This window comes from Lissotriton helveticus, chromosome 3_1, assembly GCF_964261635.1.
Source record: "Lissotriton helveticus chromosome 3_1, aLisHel1.1, whole genome shotgun sequence".
In the NCBI taxonomy this organism is placed as follows: Eukaryota; Metazoa; Chordata; class Amphibia; order Caudata; family Salamandridae; genus Lissotriton; species Lissotriton helveticus.
The window spans coordinates 1,955,943,776-1,955,968,892 of record NC_136061.1 but is presented as its reverse complement, the minus strand read 5'-3'; the positions used below and the strand labels follow the sequence as shown (position 1 = coordinate 1,955,968,892).

Below are 25,117 nucleotides of genomic sequence, written 5' to 3'. Positions count from 1 at the left end.
AGCTCCAGTAATTCCGGCTTCTGCGCCACAAGCGCCTGTGATTCCTGTTTCTGCGCCACAAGCGCCTGTAATTCCTTCACCCGTAGCGCCTCTTCCTGTGCCCCAGGCGCCAGTAATCCCACTGGCGGCGCCTCTAGCTCCAGTAATTCCTGTTCCTGCGCCACAAGCGCCTGTAATTCCTTTGCCTACACCACTAGCGCCAGGGGCCCCCCTACCCGCGCCTCAAGCGCCTGTTACTCCCCCAGCGGCACCAGGTGCTCCGGCGCTACCCCCGGCCCCTGTGCCTACGGGTGACATCTTGAAGGAAATCTTGGGGGCCATAGCGGCGCTGGGATCTCCCCCAGTGCTTCCTGAGAAGGTCGCAGTGTCCCCACCAGTGGTAGTAAGCCCACCCGCCCAGCCCCAACTCGAGGGCGCTGGGACGGGGGGCGCTTTGGGGGAAATCTTAAATGCCCTGAAGGCGCTCACTCGAGCTCCGGGCGCAGCACCCCCTCTTCCTCCGATAGCCGTGGCACCGACTTTGGTCCCGGCAGTCACGCCTTGGGTCCCGGGGAATAAGGATGAGGGCCCACTAGGCGAGATCAAGGAGCAATTGGCGCTGTTAGCCAGGACGCAGGCTCTGAACGCCCCGGTGGCCCCATCGGCGGTGGCGGCCCCCGCTTGTGCCCCCAGTACTCCAGGAGGTAAGCCTGAGATGAAGGGCCCGGAGCCCGGGGCAGGAGCGATGGTGGGGGGTGGCCAGGGTTATGTCTTGTCTAAACCAGGCCGCCTGGCTACACACGTATCTCCCGATATGAAGGAAAAAATTTGGAAGGGGGAATTCGTAGATATATTTGCATTGATTAGGCCCAAGAGAATGGAAGTGGAGAGTAAGGACAAGGAGGGTAAGGATAACTCCTCTAAGGATAGGAGACCTAGGGTGGAAGAATCTATCACGAATTGGCTCTTTGGTTTCCAGGTGTTTATAACAGTAGTTATTGAGAAGAAGCCAGAGTTGGCGGGGCCATTGGTGTACTATATGCATAGGATTTTGAAAGCGCACACGACGCATGGAGGGACAGCCTGGCTGGACTATGATAGGGATTTCAGATGGGAGAAGGTGCAGGACCCAGACATGGGTTGGGACCAGGTGGAGGTCAATGTGTGGTTGGAAAGTGTGAATGCCAAAGCATGTGGGTCGCAAAACAATAGACAGCCCTTTCGGACATCCCAGGGGGGACCTGGGGATAAGCGGGGGACATGTTGGCAATTTAACAGGAAGGTGTGCACCTGGCCGCCGGACAAGTGCAAGTTCAGGCACGCATGCTCCTTTTGCGGGCACCCCTCACATCCCGAATTCAAGTGCATTAAAAAATCCAAGGAACGGGGAGGGGGGGGCAGAGAGGTTAAGCCCTCCCAGCCATAAGCTGCCCACCCCGGTGGACATTGGGAAACTGGTTTTTTGGCTGAATCAGTATCCAGACCGGTCAGCAGCCAAAATCTTGTACGCAGGGTTCTCAGAGGGGTTTCGCATTCCAGCTCTTGGGGTCCCCCCGGTTAGGTTTTGCAATAATCTTTTATCTGCGAGGGCGATGCCTGCGGTGGTTGAGTTGAAGGTGCAGAAGGAGCTTAGTGCGGGGCGTGTAGCTGGCCCGTTCGGGGCCCCCCCGCTCCCAGGCTTTGTCTGCTCACCCCTAGGGGTAGTACCGAAGAAGGAACCGGGGCAATTCAGGATGATCCATAACTTATCCGCCCCCAAGGGAGAGTCTGTGAACGATGCTATCGACCCAACTCTGTGTTCAGTATCTTACTCGTCCTTTGACGTAGCTTTGAATAAAGTGAGGTCACTAGGGCCTGGCGCCATCATGGCCAAGACGGACATAGAATCCGCTTTCCGCCTGTTGCCTGTTCACCCGGAGGATTATCACCTGTTGGGATTCCAACTGAACCAGCAGTTTTACTATGATAAGTGTATGCCCATGGGGTGTGCTGTCTCCTGTAGGTATTTTGAGACCTTTAGTTGCATGCTACAATGGTTGTTCTCTCATAAGACAGGCTGCAGGGAGGTTGTGCATTATTTAGATGACTTCATGGTTATGGGGCCGGCCGCCTCCACAGCTTGTAATCAGGCGTTGGACCAATTGGTGGCCTTATTCAGGGAATTTAATATTCCGCTGGCCCCGGGCAAGACAGTGGGTCCCGATACATGCATGACATTTCTGGGGATTGAAATTGACACGGTGGCGGGGGAATGCAGGTTACCACAAGACAAAGTGAAGTCTTTTTCCCACGCCATTGACGCGGTCTTGGCTTGTACGAAGGTGACTTTACACCAGCTTCAGGTTGTGGTGGGACAGCTAAACTTCGCCCTCAGGATCATCCCCATGGGACGCCCCTTTTCTAGATCTATTGCCAGGGCGATGGTGGGCCTAACACAGAAGCACCACAGAGTGCGCCTACGGGCCGAAGTAAAGGGTGATTTGAGAGTGTGGCGAGATTTCTTAGCGAATTTCAATGGCACGGTTGTCTGGCCGTCCGCCCCGGTGTCCAACTCTGAGTTGGGATTATTTACGGATGCGGCAGGCAGCGTTGGCTTTGGGGCTATCCTCGGGCCTAAGTGGTGCGGGGCGGAGTGGCCGGAAGAGTGGCACAAAACAGGTTTGACAAGAAATGTAGCCTTTTTGGAGTTGTTCCCCATACTGGTGGCGGTGTCTGTTTGGGCAGAGCACTTCAGGAACAGATCAGTGATATTCTGGTCAGACAACATGTCTGTGGTTGAAGCCATTAACCGGCAGGGGGCCACGTGTAAGAATGTGCTGAGATTGTTGAAACGGTTGGTGTTGGCATGTTTGAGGTTGAATTTAACGTTTAAGGCAGCACACATTCCAGGGGTCGACAATCATGCTGCTGATGCTTTGTCTCGTTCCAAGCTGCAGGAGTTTCGGAGGTTCCATCCGGCAGCGGAGGATCAGAGGACGGTGTTCCCACCATCACTGTGGAGGATTGGAGCCCCGCTTTAGCGGGGCTGGTAGGTGCCTCATTGAGTGACCGCACTCGGAAAACGTATCAGCAGTGTTTTTTGTATTACAGGACATTAGTGCAAGAGGCGGGTTTCTCATGTTGGCATTCTGATCAAGCTATGTTTAACTTTCTTCAGCACATCTATGACCAGGGCAAGTCGCTCTCTTATGCCAGGACGCACGTCACTTCTGTGGGTTTCTTTGCTAGATTAGCGGGCTTGTATGATCCAGGGATGTCTTATGTAGTCAAGAGAGCTCTGACTGGGTGGGCCAGGAGGGAAGGCCCTAAGCGGGACAGTAGGAGGCCCCTGGACGTGGGGACTCTGAGGAGGATGCTAGACGCCCTCCCTAGACGGTGCACTTCGGCCTTTGAGAGCACGTTATTCTCTGCAGTCTTCTCGTTAGCCTTTTATGGGGCATTTCGTCTGGGGGAGATAGTGGGGTCCTCTCGCATTGATCATAATGGGGGGCTGCAGTTTGGGGACCTCAATATTACAGCAGGGACCATGGAGGTATGCCTCAGAAAGTCTAAGACCGACCAGCTGGGTAAAGGTGCCTGGATCCAGTTGGGCTCTGCGCCTGATGCGCCTGTGTGCCCGGTAGCCTGTATGCGGGCATACCTGGCCATCCGCCCTGGGGAGAAGAGTCAGGCCTTGTTCATTCATGAGGGGGGTGAGTGTGTCTCGCAATACCAATTCAAGGCTGTACTACGGGAGGCTCTGGGTGACCTGGGCCTTGGGGATTCGGGCTATTCATCCCATTCATTCAGGATAGGCGCTGCCACATTGGCGGCAGGGGCAGGGTTTTCTTCCAAGGCGGTGAAGAAGGTGGGCCGTTGGTCGTCCGACTGCTTTAAAAGATATGTAAGGCCCGAATTGTTATGACGTCGTGTATTGCCATGCCCATGCCTGACTTTTCTATTTCCTCTCCGATTACTAGTATGCCAGGGAAGGTGGTGTGGGTATTGGGACACTCGTTCGTTCGACGGGCAGCGGTGCGACTGCGGCAACGGCGAGTGCGGAAGCCACCCGGGCTGGCAGGGACGGAGTTTTTGTGGCATGGTGTGGGAGGAATGCGGATTCGGCACCTGCGACGGTTGGTGGAAGACATCAAGGGGCGCGAGAGGCAGTCTCCCGCATTGGTCATCTTACACTTGGGCGGCAACGACATGGTCGACAGGGGCCGCCTCGCAGTCAAAGAGGCACTACTTACGGAAATTGCTTGGCTGGGGCGAACCTTCCCCCAGGCCAGGATAGCATGGTCATGCATGATCCCACGACGATGGTGGGGCAATGGGATCCGGCCGTACCCGGTGAACGTGTCTGTGAGGCGTCTCAACGGAGAATTGGCAAAGATGTGCTCAGGAAAGGGCCGCTTGCTACATCTCCCGCACAGGATGATCTCGGGATCTGAAATGTTTCACCAGGACGGGGTGCATCTGTCGGACATTGGTATGGATGCTTGGATTCAAGGCATTTGGTCATTTGTGCTGAACTTGGCGGCAGGGGGGAAGGGCGACGGACCTGAGGGCCCTAGTCTCCCTTGTGGCGGAAAAGAGACATTTGAACACTGATAGACTGGAAAAATGGAGTGGAGTCCGCCTTGCGCACTCCCTACGCCAGCACTGAGGGGAGAGAGGGTAAGCTCTCCGCAGGGGGATGGAGACCACCGGCTGGGGAGGCAAGGGCGTCAGGTACGAGCCTCATAGCAGCGTGGTGGATGAGAGGTGGGGCCCTGGAAATGGCGGACAAGGACCCGAGGGCTGGGGCCCATCGCTCGTGGGGCGCAGGTGGGTGGCACCTGGCGCGGGCATCGTACTTGGGGGATGCGAACCTAAGGGCCCCTTGGTGCTGGGGGAAGCAAGAAGTTATGAGCAAATAAATACAAGTTGAAACGTATAATAAAGTTGATGAAGAAGAGTTGATAATAAAGGAAGGAGGTTGCTCATAATTTGAGAAATGTATAAACGATTTACTTGTCATGTTTATGAAGTGTAATTAAACATGGCCTTTTAAACCCACCTGTTCCCAAGTGCTTGTTTTGGTGGGTAGGCGGGTGTGGAGCATGCTGGGGGATCCGGGGCCTATACCAAGGGCGAGGCTAGACGAGCCCGCCTTTAGGGCCCGGCCCCCCGGCCCACACCGCGCCGCCATTGGTTCATAGGCCCAGGAGGCTGCCCTATGGGCAGCCATCCTGGGAAGTACTTCCGGGTCAGGGGGCGCGTGACGCACGTCCGGTGGGGGCGTGGGGCAGAGGCCATGACCTATTTAGGTCTGGGTCACGGTCATCTCGGCCTCTTTCCCCGCCTGCGCCGGACCTGATCGCCACTCCCTGTCCGTTAGTCAGCTAGTTTTAATCTCCCGCCCACCCGTCCCTTGAGGCAGTGATTTGAAGGGTGCGTTGCGGAAAAGAGACATTTGAACACTGATAGACTGGAAAAATGGAGTGGAGTCCGCCTTGCGCACTCCCTACGCCAGCACTGAGGGGAGAGAGGGTAAGCTCTCCGCAGGGGGATGGAGACCACCGGCTGGGGAGGCAAGGGCGTCAGGTACGAGCCTCATAGCAGCGTGGTGGATGAGAGGTGGGGCCCTGGAAATGGCGGACAAGGACCCGAGGGCTGGGGCCCATCGCTCGTGGGGCGCAGGTGGGTGGCACCTGGCGCGGGCATCGTACTTGGGGGATGCGAACCTAAGGGCCCCTTGGTGCTGGGGGAAGCAAGAAGTTATGAGCAAATAAATACAAGTTGAAACGTATAATAAAGTTGATGAAGAAGAGTTGATAATAAAGGAAGGAGGTTGCTCATAATTTGAGAAATGTATAAACGATTTACTTGTCATGTTTATGAAGTGTAATTAAACATGGCCTTTTAAACCCACCTGTTCCCAAGTGCTTGTTTTGGTGGGTAGGCGGGTGTGGAGCATGCTGGGGGATCCGGGGCCTAAGGAAGCTGGCGGTCTCTGCTGACGACAGGTGAATGGAGGGGCTGGGGTCCACCTGCCCCTTTCTGACCTCTGACCCCTCGCCCACCCCCTCACCCCCCTCTCTCCCCACCTCCTGGGCTGTGCATTTTATAGAAGACAGAACATAAATAAATGCAACGTCGTGGAAGTACCTGTGTGCTGACTCCGAAATCACAGAGTTTCACCTGGCCCCTGGTGTCCACCAGCATGTTGGAGGGTTTCACATCTGCGAGAGGAGACAAAAAGCGCGAGCACTGTCAATCACGCCCACATGTTTATCGTGAAGCAAACGGTACACGTGTAGCATGGGTGCTCAGCAGCACGCAGCAGGGCGCGTGGCACATTCAGAGTGCTGCACTGTGCCTCGCGCCCTCAGCTAGGAACATACAGGAGGCGCCCTCTGACTGCGGGCTCTCGGAACACATATAGGGCGGAGTAGGCTTTGACCTTATAAACGCCTGTATATTAACGTCTCTTCCTATCTCTTTCCCTACCCCGTTGCTTGTCGTTTTCACCTCTCTCTTTCTCTACTAGTCATCCACCGTAAATGTATGTCACTTAAATCTGAGGTAGGTCAGTTGGTGATGTGCACAGAGAGAGTGCATCATCAAGCTTAAATTGTGTAAACCCAATCCAGGTTTAAGTTCTGCAAAGGTTAGTTTGGGTTTTCCTCTCATCCATCAACTTCCATTAAGTAAGAGCCACATTTTTAGATGACAGTAGTTGTACATGCTGCCTATTATAGAAAGTGACTTCAGAGCTGATGTTCAAGCCCTTAAATGGTCCACGCAATTGCATGCATCTGAATGGTGGTAACTCCCTCCCCATGGCCTCCCAGACCCCACACTGGCACCCCTTAAGGGCATCCTACACATCACAGCATGTCTCATCCAGTGCTAAAAGAAGTATGCATGATCAAATCACCCCCAATCTGATTAAACTCCATTGGTGTCACAAGTGAACATGGAAGAAAATGTATTGACCTTTGCAGAGACCAGGACAGTAGTTCAATAATATACCCTCCCCCCGTTTTCCTTGTCAACCCACAGCAGTGAAAAGAAGAAAAAGCAAACACACTAAGCCGCATCCTGTAAATGTTTGCCCCTATCACGTCGGATGACTCTTCGCGGCTCCCCAGTGTTAATGGTGTCCTGAGAGTGTGCCAAGTGCAGGCCTTCCATAAAGTCAGAGATCACATGTAACCTTCCGCTGCAGAAAGGGATTCTTTAGCGGGCAGTGGGGTTTGGTCTGGACTGCGAGGCTGAGGGTGCACGTTAAATAAGGATACATATTCATGTCATGGGTAAGGCGGTTGAACGTGATTAGTCCATGTTTAATTAACCAATTAATACCGTTGCGTATGCATGAGTCATGGAAGTAAGATAATTTCACACGTTATAGTAATCATTTCCCTGTCAGTCTCTGCTAATTTATAGCCAACCTGAAAGAATATTTCCTATTGAACCAACCACCACTTACAAAGCAGACCACTGCGACCAATGCAAGCGCTGCGTGAATACCAGACACAGGCTGAGCGGACAGCCTACACCACTCGCGGGGACGATCAGCAAACACAGTGTGACATCTTATACAGCAGAAGTCACATCACTTGCAGAACATATAACCGATTAACCAGTGGAAGGAGACACCATCAGCAGAGTGAAGCAGAGTGAAGCACTATAGTATATCATTTACCACGTGAGACGACAAATGTGGACAATCCATTTACTATGAGTGTAAAATGACAGAGTATGGAACGACATCCCCGTAACCACCAGGACTGCCACTACCTGGCTGTGATTTAAGAAAGAGCTGAAGACACCCCTTTGTTAAACAACACATTAAGATGCACTCAGTCCACGTTTCGTGTTAGAAAGCAGCTACCCTCCAATCACACGCCGGCTGTCTCTCTCCACTGGATTGGCGCACCAGTCACACATGCATCCATGACATCTTAAATGGCATAAATTCACCATGGGGTCCTAGTATGTTCTTTAGCACCAGTGTGAGGTGGTAACAACATAACCTCAGCTAATCTGTGCTGCTTATGATGTCTCCGATTACCAGTGTGAGATCGGCTGTAGTGCACCATTAATTAATCGGCACTGCTTGTGATGTCTCATTATTGCCAGTGTGGGATGCCGTTTTATAGATCACAAGTTAATTACTCGCACTGATTATGGAATATTCATAGCGAGGGATCGCTTCTCTGCTGACGCAGATAGAAGACCCTTTTGTAACTGGTACCCACGTGGCAGGTTATATTAAATGGATCTTTAATCCTGCTCCTCTGAGCAGGCCTCTCGAAGATCGAAAGGGTTAAAACAACATCCACGCCATTTGTATCAAGTGTATTTTGATTCGGGGCATTTTGTCTTAATGTCAATTACGCCCGACTTTAATTGAATGCAAATTGTGCGTATATGTCTCTGTACTGCTGAGTGACCGCTTTCGGTGCGCGCGGCGCCCGAGGGGGGCGCCGCGCGCCTGCCGTCTGCGCGGCCTATGAATAATATGAGCACAGCCATAACTCCAGCATTAACCCCTATTCATTACGTCTAATTGTCTTATGAAAATGTGTCAGCGGCGGGAGTGAGCGGCGTGTCCTCCTGCACTGTACTCTAATGAGCCGAACAGCAGGTACAATTAAATATGACAATAATTCTGACGGGCAGCATCAGAAATGTATCCACAAGCAACATGGTGGCGCGAGGGGGAGGTGGCACGCCAGACCGACAGCGGCAGGACCGGACCAGCCTGCCCAGCTCCCCGGAAACTCCAATGCCCGTTTATAGCTCGTGTCTATTTTGACATCTCCAGAGGGAGACCTCGGGTCACACAATACGACATGGGCCTCCTTAATGGGGAAACCCTTTTCCGGCTCTGGGGTGCATGTCCCCTGAGCAGGAGTCACTGCTGTCTTCTGCCAATGTCGATCTTTCAATGACCACTGGGTGGCACTGCTGCACATGTCCACCTGCACCAGTCAACACTTTAGCTAAAACAGTTCTCTAACCAGTCGCTAGGTGTCACTGCTCTCCTGATACAGTTCCCTTCTTGTAAGGACCGAGGTACTTTCCCTGGAAACCCAGTCTCAGCGCTGACTATATTTTAGCTAATCCCACATGCTGACTGTGCCCTTGAATGTCCGTATTATTTACCGCTTTCACTCTGTAGGGTCTAACTAAGTATGGTGGCGGCCTCATTCCATGTCAGTTCAGACACATTTTTCACTCCAAGATTTTTCACCTGGAATTGATTGCTATCAGGTGTGTTGCTTTAGGTTAATGATGCAAAGCATTATTTACCATACCCAGATTACAATATCAAGAATGCACTGGTTGCCTCATAAAATCCCAGGACTGGAAACTGCCCACAGTGACAAGAAGCGAGGTGGCCACGGTGGGGTCAGGTTCTGTCCAGAGGGTACTCTGGAGGGTTGCTCTCCACAAGATATCAACTATTTCCATACTGTGACTTGACACTTGGCGTTACTACTGCACCAGTTGTTCTGTGCTCCTCTAGATCTCATCCCAAGCCATACTCTGACTGGCCACAGGGTGTCACTGTTATAGCATTGTCTAATGACCCTGCCTAACACCCGAGACAATGCTGCGATCCAGGAGACCACTGCATCACTGCTGGAAGCCTCAGCTATTTTGCAGTTAGTGCAGATTAGATGTGCCACGTGCACAGTTCAGTGTGGTATGTCCAACACCTCAGCCAATTCGAGTCATTGCATGGACTGGGATCTCTCTGCTCTCACTGCTGTTGTAGTCATGGACTGCCCCAGCAAGTCACCGGCTAGTGACATATTCTGACTGGTGGCGCTGCAGTACTTATTGAAGTCTGCCCACCCTGGATTCATAGCAGTTTGTTCAATCAGAAATACCCAGGAGTCACATTCCTGCCACTCCCTGTTCCCAGAACTTTAGCCAGTGGCAGACTTTGGCTGGCCATTGGGTATGGCGGTTACACCCGCACTGCAATACTCAATAACATACCCTGACTGGGCCCCTGAAGTCACAGCTCCTGCCCAGAGAACCCTGGATACTGACCGTGCTCTGAGTGTCACCCCCAGCTCATGCCATTCCCTGACTGGCCACTGGGGGTCCTTACTGCATTGGTGCCTGTCTGCCCCTCTTCTGGAGAAACTTAGCAGTTCCAACCCTAACTACCGGGAGTACAGAAAGTGCCTCTTACAAGATCCACCAGATAGATCACCTCCCCTAGCAGATCCATACACTCCCTGGTCGTCACTACCGCTACCAGTCCTGCACCCTACATGGCACCTGGAGCTATTCATTTCCCCAGTGCCTTCCTCAGGGGCCTCTGAGGTGCAGGGCCAGTCACGGTGAGTTCAGTAGATAGAAATTAAAGATTTAATTTATGTATGCAGTTGTATTAAGCGCGTGCCATACCATGGAGTGTCAGCTAGATGTACATGAGGTACATACAATACAATAGCAGCTGCGAGAAAGTACACAGCAATATATGTATTTTTGACATCGAGCAGTAGCTAGTCCCTGCTCTTAGATGCGAGTTGGATTAGGGTATTATCGCTGAAGATCAAATTGTTTCGCCTCCACTTCCCTGCGAACAACGTCCACAATTGACCAAAGGCCCAAAACCCTAGAAAAACGGTTCATTAGCTGATGTCGTGTTCAGCGTGTGACCAGTCTCCAAAACACATATTCACACATACTATAAGCATTGCTGGTACAGCATCTGTACACAAGAGGCGTCTGTGGAAGGTAAACACTTGCTCTTCAAAGACCCAAAGTCAGGCCTGCCCAGATGCTCAAGTGAGAGCCGCCCCCTGAGGGAGAGTGGGGTCAGGGAGAGACCCCGGAGCACAGGTCGCACCAGAGAAGCGGCTCCCTGATCACTCAAGGTATTGGCAGCGCAGCCCAGGGGAACCTAACCTTGTAAATGGGATACCACGTCAGCAGGAACCAGGGGCATGAGAACAATGTGTGGCGAAAAGGCTATAGAGGAGGAAAGAGATGAACGTTAAAGAAAAGAAAAAGAGAAAAAGGGTGAGAAAATAATGGAGAGGAATGGTCGCGAGGGAATCGAGACAGGAAGAATGCGGGAGAGTAAAAATAAAAAATTTGTAAAGAGAGCAGAGGATCAGAGGAGAAGATGACCCGAGGGACGAGAGAGCAAAGAACGGAAAGAAATTTAGGAAAGAACAGGGGGAAGATACGAATGGGGAGAACAGTACGATCGGGAACAAAGAGGGTCTGTGAATAGTGGAGAGACTGGAAAAGTGGAGCAGAGGAAGAGGACAGACCAAGCTAGTCATATTAAGTGTTCATTTTTTAAATTTGTTTTAATTAAAACCATAACAAGTCTGCTACCTCCAATCAGGAGTACAGTGGTTCCAGCTCTCAAGTCAAAATTATAGTAGCTGTAACATAGTTATTTTAACATTCAAAGTCCGTCGTTAACAACTATAGGAAAATACTGTATCACCTCTATAGCAAAATACACTTCAAATACAACCTCTCTACCGAGGAACCAGAGAATGGAAGGAGAATAGAAACAAGCAACGGCAAAGCCCATAGGTCTGGCACTCGCTTTGCAATGCTTGTTGTAAATCTTTATTCTAATTTTTTTTTTTTTAAATGGTCACCCATCTTCGAGTCCAAATATGGCGAGCAATGCATGTAGTGCCCAGAAGCAGTGTCTGACGAGAGAGAGAGAGAGACAGAGGGTGTGTGTGTGTGTGTATATATATATATTTCTTCGAGTCCTCTCGCCTCCCTGGTCCCTTCTGGCGGAATATATATATATATATATATGAAGTAAGTCTACTCCGAAACGCGTAGGAGAGGGAGAGGTGTGGCGCCGCGGCCAGGGCGACTGACGCTGGAATCTGGGGACCACGGTTCGATCCCCGGCTCCGGCAGCAGGTTTGCCCAGCACCATGTGACTCTGGGCAATAGCTCGCTTAATCTTCCCGACGGCCCCCAGCGTCTAGAGACCCTTACGGGTGATTGTGCGCTTTACAAATGTGGACTTTACTTTACTTTACTTTACGTTGTGTTCTGATTAAACTGCACTAAATACCGAGGCCACGGCTCCAGTGTTGTTTCTTTCCGCGTATCGACGGAGGGATTGCGTTGGTGAGACTGTGTTCAATTTGAAGGGGGTGGCTACTCCTGCCGTGTGCCCGCCGAAAAAGAGGCTTGGGAAACAGCTGAAAACTTCATATATATATATATATATATATATATATATATATATATATATATCTTCCTCCTCCTCTCCTATATATATATCCTAATAGCAGTTGCCAATAGGTAGTTATAGTTAGGACCTAGTTTCTATAGGAAAAGAGTTTATTGGCTTGCCTATATCTTTGGCGCTGGTTGATGAAGCTTCATGAAATTTTCACAAAAAAAGTGTGCCGGTGGGTCTTATTGTGCATGGAAAGTTTCAGGGGGATCAGTCAAGTGGGGGCAGAGAAAAAAAGGGGGGGTTAACAAAAAGTGTGTTTCCCATGTTAATTCCCATAGGGATTTTAGATACGACTACAGCCCGAAAGCTAGATTTTGGTCCAAAAAGCGACCTCTTTGTGATTTGGTGTAAATCCGTTCAGTAAATTTCGAGATATTAAAGAAAATTCAAATTTGTATATCTATGGCCACAAAGCCTTGGCGAATAATTTGTGGTGCGAATACGTGCACCAACAGCAATGCTGTGATTGGCTGTTCATGACCTATGTAGAAAGTTGCGATCGCCATTTTAAATAACAGGACACGGTCACGGGGGCCCCAAAATAAAGACTGGAAAATATATAAGGGGTTAGGGGAGAAGTACCCTGACCCCAAGGGTGTAATAAAGAGGTCTTTGAGGGACCCCTTATGTGAACAAGACATCAAATAACTGTTTTTTCTACGTACGATATTTGCGAAGTCGTAGCGATGCTCAGCATGGCCCCCCCATGTAACTTCATGACGTGTTCACGAATAATGCAGAAAAAATGTAATACATTCATATACTCACTCAGCTACTATTGTACTCACAAACAGACCCATTCAGCCACTATTGTGTTCTAACAGAGACCCACTCACACTGTTACACCCCCTCAGAGACTAATGCACTCACTTACAGACTTATGCACCCACTCACACACTCACACCCCCACTCAGACACTCATTCACCCACTCACAGACCCACAAAGACTCACACACCCACTCAGAGATTCACACACCCATTCAGACACACTTATACACTCACACATCCACTCACACATCCACTCAGAAACACCCACCCACTCACAAACCCACTCAGACACTCATACACCCACTCACAGACCCACTCAGAGATACATGCACCCACTCATAGATCCACTGAGAGACTCGTTTAACCACTCGGACACTCACACACCCAGTCACAGCTAAGCTTCAAGTAGTTATGAATGATGCTACAAAACTACTGTTCAAGCTATCAAAATGGGCGCATGCCACACCACTTCTGCAACAATTGTATTGGCTGCCAGTCAAACAGAGGGCCAGGTTTTAAGACCTGTGTACTGCGCACAACACCAGCCTATATTGAGGAGCAGCTGAGGCACTATGTGCCTGGACGGGGTCTGTCCTCCTCTGAGGCGATTTTGTTGACCTGCCCACGCTTTAATAACAAGCATTTACAATGCAATGGTTTCGCCTTTGGATAAGTTAGAGCTATTGGCATTGTAAATGACAAAATTTGTATTTATGTGTTGGGTTTGTCATTTACATTGCCATTAGCTTAATCTCTCGCAATGTGAGACCTATTGTACCCTACGGACGAGGTCAGCAGACAGTTATTACTACCACACACACACCTAGAGCCACACACACACACACACACCTAGCCACACACACACACAGAGCCCCACACACACACCAGAGCCCCCCCACACACACACAGAGCCCCCCACACACACACACACACCCAGAGCCCCACACACACCCACCCACCCAGAGCCCCACACACACACACACCCAACCAGAGCCCCCCCCACACACACACCCACCCAGAGCCCCCCACACACACACCCAGAGCCCCCCCACACACACACACACCCAGAGCCCCCTACACACACACACACCCACCCAGAGCCCCCCACACACACACACCCACCCAGAGCCCCACACACACACACACCCACCCAGAGCCCCACACACACCCACACCCACCCAGAGCCCCACACACACACACACACACCCAGAGCCACACACACACACACCCAGAGCCACACACACACACACACACCCAGAGCCACACACACACACACCCACCCAGAGCCACACACACACACACACACACACACACCACCCAGAGCCACACACACACACCCAGAGCCCCCCCCACACACCACGCCAGGCGAAACCTAAAAAGTATAACAAATGAAAATGCAGAAGGAATAGGCAATATACAGCTCTTCGCCATCCACCGGAGTGTGCTGGCATCGCAAGGCCTCTGCACTCCAAGCCTAGCATGCCCAACGCTGCCTCGTGTCACGTGACGCCATCAGCGTTTGTACTTCTGGGTTTTTGAGCTCACCTGTACAGTGTTAAAAGTGAAAGTACAATCCCCAGAAGCTACAAGAAGCCATCGTTCGGTTGTCTAGAAGGCCATGACATTAACCTACTAGCTTACCTATTGTTCTCAGCTACCTACCCTCCTCCCGGGTTCTCTAGGCCCTTGCCAATCCAAACTCGAGCGAGGTACTTCAAAACTGGAAATGTCACCCCTCGTTGTTAATGCCAATACTACCCCCAATCTCCCAAGGAAATGATCGTGGGACTCCAGTAATCTACTGCAAACGGCAGCAAATCCCTTCTTGTTAGGTTGACCAGATCTTAAGAACCCAAAACCGGGTCATTTAGCAAAAATAGAAAAAAGGACTACAATTTCACATCATCGGCGTTGTGCAGAATGACAGCTCTAACCAACATAGGAACAGAGGACACAGAAGAGGCACTTTAAAAAAAAAGTAGTTTTTGAAGCAAACATCCTAACTGTTAATTAAATAGCTTACTTATAACAGCTCCTAACTAGCACAGCTTTAGAACACCATGAAAATAAAGTGCCTCACTGTTTTCAGTCAACCCCCTTAAAAAGAGGGCATGAGTCAAATATCCCGAAATCTGCCGGAGCAGCTGTTGAAAACCGGGACTGTCCCTACAAATCCTGGTCACCCCGCCTCATGTTAAAAATGCACTCTTCCTATCTCGCGGTCAGAACACCAGTCAAAAATAGGTGCCCGCCAATTCCCACGCTTAAACTTCTCCAATAGCTCATTCTGCATTTTTCCCGACGCTAATCTGTCCTACATCCCGTATTTACAACTCACTCTCTTAAAGAGACCCCATCAAATTATTTCGCCCTCCTCTCCTACAGGATGAGAAACCCATGCGCCAGAGCGCTGAAGGTACCAAGCAAGCTACAACCCCTGCTCCCCTGAGCCCACTCCAGGGCCGCACACCTTGGGCATTAGTGAGTCCGACCTCCATGTGTGAGGACCCTTCGGCCTGGGACCCCCCCCGTGCCCTACTCTGCTGCAGCCACACTGTCCTCAGCCAGAACCCAGAGCTCCGGGTCAACGGGACACCCGTTCCAGGCCTGGGCTTCCTTTTCACTCGTCATTGCCGTCAGGTGTGCCGCCGCGGTAGAAAGACCCGAGACTATAAATCCCAGAATGCACGCGTGTGCTGGGCAAAACCAGGTCTCCCTACACCGGTAAGTAGCCACGTGCTGCATCGTCAAAGACACCAACAGGAGGGGGTAGAACCCGTCATGTCACTGGTGCTGGCACTAGTTTCAAAGAAGGGGTGGGTTACTGCACCCCGGAGTTCCATGCCCACGAGTCAGTAGCCAACACACCGGGCCCACCCAGGAGCACAGTGCCCGGCCTGGACACTGCCAATTAGTCCTTAGACAAATAGCGCCTACACACCCCAGAACAACTACCAGCATTCGCTCTGGAGCTATCCATGCCTCTTATCATACAGAACTCTACAGACCCCCAAATCCCGCCCGCCCAGGTTCCATAGAGATGCCGCCTCTGGACTAGTGCCGGCCCGCCCGAATCCACGACTGCTTCCTTACTTTTCAGTGATCCCCTCCCCCCTTTATCAAGAGTTGGTCCGACCCAGGACACTCCAATACCCCTGGATAGGCACCCTAACCCACTCCAGGGAACATTCACGAGCCCCTACATCACAGCCATGATGGCCACACTGACCCCTTTTCACTTCAAGCTGCTTTTATTCCCCCCTGCCTCAAGCAAATATAAGAAGACCCTGTAATTAGGACTGCCCATGTACTGTCTCACCCCCTCCCCCATAACACGTAAAGAGACAGCTGGACTTCACCGTGTTCGAGACACTCCATGTCCATCCCAGTCCATGTAGGAAACGCTCAGGCAGTGCCCGGGACAGGAAACACGCACCCTTTTCCCAGGACGTATGCGCATACATTTAGGACTTAATCTCAATTCTCACTACAATAACCAACATGCCCTCCCATTGGATAAATACCAGCCCGCCCAACCCCTAAATAGAGATTGTCCCATCCATGTACCCCCAAAGAAGTCGGAGACCCTTACCTGTGCGTTGGTTGGAGACCGAGCCCATCCTGGCCCTCTGCAGCCCGGGCCTTTCCCAGCTCTCCCCCTCCACAGCCTACGGGCTCTCCCAGCGCCCCACCCCACACCACTGAAAACCTCAGGCCAGTCCTGATCACATCTCCACCGGCACAATGGAGGGGGAGGGCCCGACTCTGAAAGGATCCCAAATTCAGCAACACAAAGGCAGGCCCCTGCTTCCTCCTCCCGCCCCTTCCTGGACCAAGCAGACCCCCGCCCTTCATAAAGCTGCCACTAGAGCCCCGGACATCCCAAAATTACTCGTCGGGCCTCGCCACACCCAGAAGTAGTTGACACCCCAAACAGTCAAGATTGCAAATAGTCCCTTTCACATTGAGAAGACCCCCAACGAGACAGGACCCCCTCCCTGGTGGATGCACACAGTTTATCTAATCTTTACATGCTCTCCAAACCTCCTCTCGCAGATGACGTACACCCAGTACATGCGTACCCCCATCAACCAACTGCAATACATGCAGAGCGCCCACCTTCTGCCGTGCGGCTTTATATGAAAGCACCCAGACCTATTGGGAATGCCGTCTCCCCCCCTCTAAACAAGCATTAAGCACGGACAGTGGGAGGGGGGGGGGAGACAAAATAAGCAGATGTTCCAGCCTGTAGAAAGAAAAAACAAGTGTGGCCGGAGACACGGACAGCGGGAGGGGGGGGGGGGGGCGGGAACGTGCATAAGGGGGGCGGGAGGGGGGCGGGTAAGCACGGACAGCAGGAGGAGGGGCGGAAACGGCAACAAAAAGCACTCACCTGGACTTCTTCCGGCAGCGGTCGGCCTGGAATGAAGAAAACAAACCCAAAAAAAAAAAAACGCCCACGGCCGAGATGACGCGCACAGAGGGGCGGAGAGGGAAGAAATTGCGGGAACGCCCACGAATCTGGTCCGGCCATGACGGACAGATCTCTGTTCCAATGGCTAGCCTCCATTTATGGAGCTAGCCAATGGAACAGAGGGGCGGATTCCCAAGCCACTATCATTCTCATTAGATTTTCACCTGCGTGAAAAGCCTGCGCAGTGCGCAGGCTTTCACTTAGGCGAAACCTACAAATGACTTGGGCGGTTGGACTTTTTCAGTTCTTATACCACAGCTCTGGAATGTATCACCTGAAAGTTTGAGGTGGGAAACCACTCTCCTTCCCTTTCGAAAAGGACAGAAAACCTTATTTGAACAGGATTTTGGAAGAGAATGACTTTCTCATCATTTTAATACCTGCTGCAACATGGTATCATAACCCATAGCCAAGTGCCAAGAGACCTGAGGTATTTGTGGGTATGTAAGTGGTAATAACATAACAGACCCACTCACACCCCTACTCACAGACCCACTAAATCACTCACACACGCTGGTTCTTGCGCTAAAAAAACCCAGGTGGGTCATGGACCCCTTGTCGTGTATTATTTCTTTAGGGGAGGGGGGCATGTGATCCCCTCCCTAAGCATCTGTGAGGTTCCGGGGACCCAATCCGCTGGGGCAGATGAGTAAATAAGAGGAGGGGGCGTTCGCCACTCCCGTTAAAAGGCCCCAGGGGATGGGGTCCCAATCACCCCTTCTGGCTGAGGGGGGCACACGCCCCCCTCTCCTGTTTACAAATATTATTTGACCCAGTGGATTGGGTAGCTCAAAAAAACAAACGTCCCGGTTGTACATGGTTTGCGGCTGGCAGCCTGGGTGGGGGAGGGGGGAGGGAGGTTGGCTGCAGGGCCAGTAACAATAATTCACGCCCTCGCAACGCACTGCTAATTATCCAACATATTACATCACTCATTGCATCTTATATGACATTATTGATAATACCATTGAAACATTTGCAATGAAATGGTCTGTACTAAGCTATCCCAGAGAGAAACAGGATAGCAGAGAGGTTTAATTACACTGTGAAAGAGAGTATCCAATTGGCAAAGCATACTGATTGAAAGGAGGGCTGAGATCGATGCTAAACTAGTCAGAGCTATGGCGGGTAACCCCCGCGCAGCAATACTGGCAGGAGTTCATTTGAACTCTTTAATAAAAGAAACAGAACACAATGCTGTCTTCAAGTTGGGTGTATTGAAATAAAGGCTGGAGTGAAAGCAGAATTGAAGGCGTGTGGAGGATGACAGAACTGAGTGGACAGACAAACAACAAAAAGCTTTTTGACACCAGATATGCGGCGGACTTAACAAAAGTAAAAGTAAAGGACTTAGTAGTGCTGAAAGCCACAACTAGGAGAAAACAATTCCCCAAGTTTACCAAACCATTGGTGGTGGGAAAAGTTTTTCGATAATACGTTCCTCTGTTGTGCCTGCGCCCTCTGCATCAGTTTTATTTTTGTAATTACATTAATTTCCTTACTTGATAGAAGCGTCCAGCAGCTGCAAATTGCTACTGGACTACTCCTTTCTTTAAATGTGCTTTCAATCACCTTTTATGATTTATTTTTTATTTTTGTGGCGCTGAATTCTCGTAGATATAAAAATAGGGCTTTTGCCATGAAGTGCCTTAAAAATTGTGCAGGCCGTTTTAAAAACGGTCCACTGAGACGCAGAGAGCCAGTGGAGCTTTTTCATCAGAGGCTTAGTGTGACAGTATCATGGTTGGCAAAAGACAAGCCGGGCCGCCTGATTTTGGATCTATTGCAACCAGTGATTTAAGTCAGTAGGGAGTCCCAAATAGAGGGCATTTGCGTAGTCAATTAACAATATCACAAGAGTGATGATAATATGAATCACAGCTTTCGATGTAATATAAATGCAGATTTTCCTTATTCTTCGGAGTTTGAAATGACAAGAGGATGACACAGCTCTGGCCTGTTGTTTAAGAGCAGTCTTCATCAATGAGAATCCCAAGGCTTTTCACCGCTCTCTTAGGCTTGGGGGAAGTGCCTAACTCTGAAGACCAAAGAGAGGTGTTCCATTGGATCGAGTTATCACCACTTCAGTTTTATCAGAGTTTAACTTCAACTAGTGAAAATTCATCCAGTCCTGAATATAAAGCATGGTGTCTTGAAAGAGTGCCATAGACTCTATCGTGTCGTCAGTAGCAAAAATTAGCTGCATATCATCAGCATTATTAAATATTTTCAAATCTTGCTTCCGAAGAGAGTGTATTAGGGGCCGGATGTAGAGGTTAAACAAGCGAGGGGACAAAGACGATCCTTGAGGTTCACCACAATCTAAGTGAACCTTGGCACAGCGATATGGGGGTAGGGAAACTGACTGAGTCCAATCTTTGAGAAAGGAGGTCAGCCACTCAAGAGGCAGTGCCAAAGATCCTGCATTGCTGACACGGTCGATCAATAAAGTATGGTCGACCGCATCAAATGCCGTCGAAAGATCCAGCAGGACCAGTGCCTGGGTGGACCCATTATCCGCTTCCTTTCTCATTTCATCCATAACAGCAAGAATGATTTTTATCAGTGGAATGCGCAGGATGGAAGCCGGCCTTGTGGGAGTTCAGGTAACCTGACTCCTCCAAGAAGGAACCAAGGTGTTGGGATCCATGAGATTCTAGTAATTTAGCTAAGTAGGGCAGCAAGGAAATAGATCTATAGTTCTTAAGGATAGTGGGGTCCTCCCCAATTTTTTTTTTCAAAAGAGGTAGCATTACTGCCTCCTTAAAGGAGATGGAGACCTTGCCCTGGGTAAGAGATACATTGAGGAGAGACATTGCTATGTCCGGAAAATAAGAAAAAATTATCTGTTAGAAAGACAGATATCGTTTGGTGACCCTGTTTTGACTGTGGCCATCAACTCAATAAAACGCCCTTTGCTGATGGCTGAAAAAGCAGAAAGAGACATAGAATATCTAGCTTCTGGTGATATATGGTGGTAGGATGTATATTGTATTTTATAATTTTTATTTTCTTCACAAAGAAAAGGTTCAATTCGTCACACACATTTTGGGTAGGGACCGCATGCACAGAAAGTCTGTCAGAATTGGAAAGTTCTTTGACCATCTCAAAGATAGCCTTAGACTTATTTTCTGAGTTCAAGGTTTTGTTAGACAATAATGTGTTTTTTTCGTTTTGCCGATGTTATTTAGTATCAACATAAACATTGTTTTCACTTTTGCCTTGGCTAAACAGAATTGACAAAAAGCAACGGCAAAGCCAAAAGGCGAGACCTTTTGGCTTGGTTTTGCCATTGCATATAGAGTATCTGTGTCACAACAAAGTCCCGAAATGTTGCACTAACAACTACACAACCCCTCCATCACTAACATACTTTGCCTCATCCAAACTCAAAGATAGCTACAGTAGGAGGCGTCTCAGATATATTGTATGATCTCGAATTGGCCCTCATTCAGCTACCAATGGGACCATAGTATTTAGGGCCTAATGAAAGTAAAAGAAGGGTAACACTTTCTAAGCCTTCATTCCAGGCATCCCTGGGAACAACAAGAGCATCTCAATTGTCTATGGAGGTGATAGTGCCCACACATTGACACTGCCTCCTGGAGCTTGGAACCCCAGAGTAACCAAGCTGTCTGCTACTCATTAGCCTTTGGCTGCAACAGGTGGTGTGAACCAAACCAATGTAGTTCTGAAATATAAAGATACAGTGTTGTTTTCTGCCCATCTACAGCCAGTGGAGCCTGAGGTATCTAGGACATACAGTGTGAAGTAGATGTTGGTTCTTTTCTGGTTAGATAAATCCCTGATATGTAGGGTGAGGGAGTGGACTTGAGTAAAAGGCTAAAGATACCAACACTCACATTATCTAGCACCACAACCTGTTGATCTAGAAGGGCAATGTTGAAAGTGGGTTGGATATGAGGGGCCATTGCATAGGGGGCGGTGGTCCTACCCAACCAAAGCACACTCTACAAACTGGCTGTTCTAGTGGTGAATGTGGGCAGCCCGGGCAGTGGCGATGGACAGGGCAACACCCTTCTAAAACATTTTGGTGCTACAACTTATTTATTAATTAATTGTTTGCAAATTAAGCATGGGCAATGCCTTTCCAGAACATGGCAGCGTTCTAATAGTATACATATATTAATTATTTGCCTATCCTGACATAGGCACCTCACAGAGGAGGCCATGTTGGGGACAGGTGAACAGCTAACCTATTTGGAGTCTTAGGATCCCACCACGTTGATGACAAGCAATGGACTGCACCAAAAATATGGTCTTAAGGAAAACCATTTTCGCCGAAATTACAAGCGAAATCTTGATCTGCTTGTCCGTTGCCTGTCTATGCACGCACAAATTCCATCACATAAGAACATGGCCATCAAAAGCCGATGGATATTGCAACTGATAATTTTGCAAAATAGCTCACATCAACCTTTGATGTGACATCACCTCACAAACTTAGTTGATGCCATATGAGGAAGGCCTCCACTCCCTGGACTCAGAAGATTTCAGGGAATCAAAACAGCTTTGTAAAAACGCTAAAAGAGAATGGCGCACCAACTATTCACTGGCCAGCATCTTTCTAACATAAAAAAAGCATTGGCATAGCCAATAGGTCGGGCCTTGTAAAGCTTGTGCAATGGTTCATTTTTACTGCAAGCACATGAAGTATAAATAAAAAAGGAAAAAATTAATTATGCCACTAACTAAACGTGGCTGGTTTATATTTCCAATTTAAACTATTTAATAAATAATCACAATTGCTGTGGTTTTAATAGCGAAGTTAAAAAAAAAATAGCAAGCCTTTCAGTTCCACTATGCATTGTATTATTTGTGAAGGGGACAAGAAATGGGCACCTAACCAACCCCCTCGTACTGCAGGGATCTACGATGTAACAAACAGTTTGTAACAAATGTTAAAAAGAAGTGCAGGAGAAACAAGCCGTATTTAAACGCAGTATAAAAATACATTAATGACTTTGTGCGGTCACTCAGAAAGAGGGGAAGGGTGTGGCGTAAAGGCCAGAGCAGCTGACTTTAGAACTGGGGTACCAGGTTCGAGTCTTTGCATCTGCTCAATATTCTGTAATTCTGGCCAAACTGCTTAGGGACACATGTATAAAAATTGGAAATTCCGACTACCTAATTGCGATTTTCTGAGAATCGCAATTAGGTAATCACAATTACCAATGTATGCAACTCCAAGAGTTTCGTATACTGATTCCTAGGGGGTCGCAAATCGACCTACCTTACTAATATTAATGAGGAAGGAAGCAATTTGCAACCCCCTAGGAATCACTAAAATCACAGAAATGGTGGCTTGCTGGGGTCAGCAGACCACCAGGTCCGTGATTGCTTTTAAATAAAGCAATTTTAAAAAAAAAGAATTTTTTAAGTGAAGCTCGTTTTCCTTAAAGGGTTGGGTTTAAAAAAACTAAAGAAAAGTTTTCGTTACATTTTTTAAGAGCAAGGATAATAGCACATTGAGCGATGGAAGGGGATATGAGACTTCTACACCTTGCAATCCCCCAGTTTTAAGTAACACATCCTGTACATTCATTTACAAACTTACATAATTTATTGTACATGTAATATGCACGTGTTGATGTAAAGCGCAGTGTGACGAACTAACAAGGTTTGAGCCTTTGTTTCACCTCCGCTTCATTTGTGTCCGGTGTGAGGCTCCTGACTGCCCCCAGCCAAGATACTCAAACAAAAGGAGGCCACATGACCCCTCAAATTCCACCTTTGTTTGGGCCCAGGAATAGTCTTAAATAAGAAAGCCCTGTCCCTCTTTCACGTTGATACTTGTTGCAGATGGAAATCAGACTACGTGCAGGTGCTGCTGAAAGTGTCCCAGTGTTTGAAATTACATCGGATGAGTTCAGCACATTATTCAGTGGGGCCTAAATTCTTGGCAGGGTAGAAGGCGTTATTTACTGCAATAGTGCACATGACGTGCACTTTGCAGCTGCAGTTCCAGCTTCTCCATCACAGCACGCAGGTGTTGTCAAGGCACTACAAATGTGTGATTAATGCATTTTATTGTGGTGATGCAGACCACCACACTAAAATGTGTTAGTGTAAGCCTGATGTGTGGTACTTGGCGGGGCTGCGAAAGGCATGCAAGAATGCAGCAAGCGATAACGCATATAAGGAATGTTCTGTGATTGGCTAAGGATATGACACAACAATACATTTTCACAGAACCCATTGTGGTGCAATCTTGAATAACACAGACACCTCTCAGGGATGTAGCTTTCACATTTGACAATTGATAATAAGGGACTCATTGATACATTACAAGACTTTTAATGGAGATTATGCTTTTGAATATTGTATTCTTTTTATGTTTGTTGTATGTTGCATACCTGCCTTATGGCCCTTCATGTGGTGCTGTTTGTGTAGAAATACACTGTCTTTTCACTTTATTAAGCACATATTTGAGCGATATTTGCACTGAAATCTGTCGCTGCACCGACACACATGGTTGGGTTCTTGGCACACATAGCCTTGGCTGCTGCGCACAGAGACCTTATACTGCCGCACACAGAAGAAAAAAATTTGAGGGAAAATTGTTTGTAGGGTTTAGGACTAGTAGGGGTTTTTGGGTGGCAAGGGTAGCTTTAGGGTGGGTAAGGGTATTTGTGTGGCAAGGATATTTTTAGGGTTTAGCGTGGGTAGGGGTATTTGGATGGCAAGGTTGTTATTTGGGGTTAGGATGGGAAAGGGTAATTGGGTGGGAAGGGTATTTGTAGGGTTTGTGGTGGGTAGGGGTATTTGGATGGCGAGGGTATTTTTAGAGTTTCGGGTGGGTAGGGTTAGTTGGATGACAAGGGTACTTTTAGGGTTTATGGTGGGTAAAGGGATTTAGGTGGCAAGGATATTTTTAGGGTTTAGTGTAGGTCGGGTTATTAGGGTGGCAAGGTTATTATTAAGGTTTTGGTAGGTAAGGGTATTTGGGTGGGAAGGATATTTTTAGCGTTTAGAGTGGGTATGAGTTTTTGAGTGGCAAGGATATTTTTAGGGTACGTAAGGGTTTTTTGGTGTCCAGTGTATTTTTAGGGTTCAGGGTGGGTAAGGGTATTTGGGTGGAAAGGGCATTTTTAGAGTTCATGGTGGGTAGGGGTATTTGGATGGCAATGTTGTTTTAGGGTTTAGGGTGGGTAGGGTGATTGGGTAGCAGGTGGCTTTTTAGGATGGGTGAGGGTATTTGAGTGGCAAGGGTAATTTTAGGGTGGGTAAGGGTATTTGGGTGGCAAGGGAATTTTAGGGTTCATGGTGCTTACGGTTTTTTGGTGGCAAAGGCATTTCTAGGGTGGGTATAGGTATTTGGATGGCAAGGGTATTTTTAGGGTTTAGGTGAGGTAAGAGTATTTGAGTGGTAAGGGAATTTTAGGGTGGGTAGGGTAATTGGGTGGCAAGGTTATTTTAAGGGTGGGTAGGGTTTGATATATATATATATCTATATATATATATATAGATATATATATATATATACACACACATACACATGCATATGCATATATATGTATGTATTACCTACTGGCGGTCGCCAGTAGGTATATATGGTTAGGATTTTTTCTCTATGGGATTTTTGAAAATTCTATGTCTAATAACTTTGGCGTTTATGGACGGAATTGGCTGAAATTTTCAGGAAAATG

At 48.9% G+C, this 25,117-nt stretch overlaps 1 protein-coding gene across 2 annotated transcripts in view; it reads right to left on the bottom strand.

The window, feature by feature from the left end:
- The window catches only part of MAP2K5 (mitogen-activated protein kinase kinase 5), a 1,262,070-nt gene that overhangs the window by 564,804 nt on the left and 672,149 nt on the right, over positions 1 to 25,117 (bottom strand). For both annotated transcript variants that reach the window (XM_078683055.1, XM_078683056.1), the window contains one exon: positions 6,112 to 6,185. In XM_078683055.1, the coding sequence (XP_078539181.1) occupies positions 6,112 to 6,185 (74 nt within the window). The remainder of the gene's footprint in view (positions 1 to 6,111; positions 6,186 to 25,117) is intronic.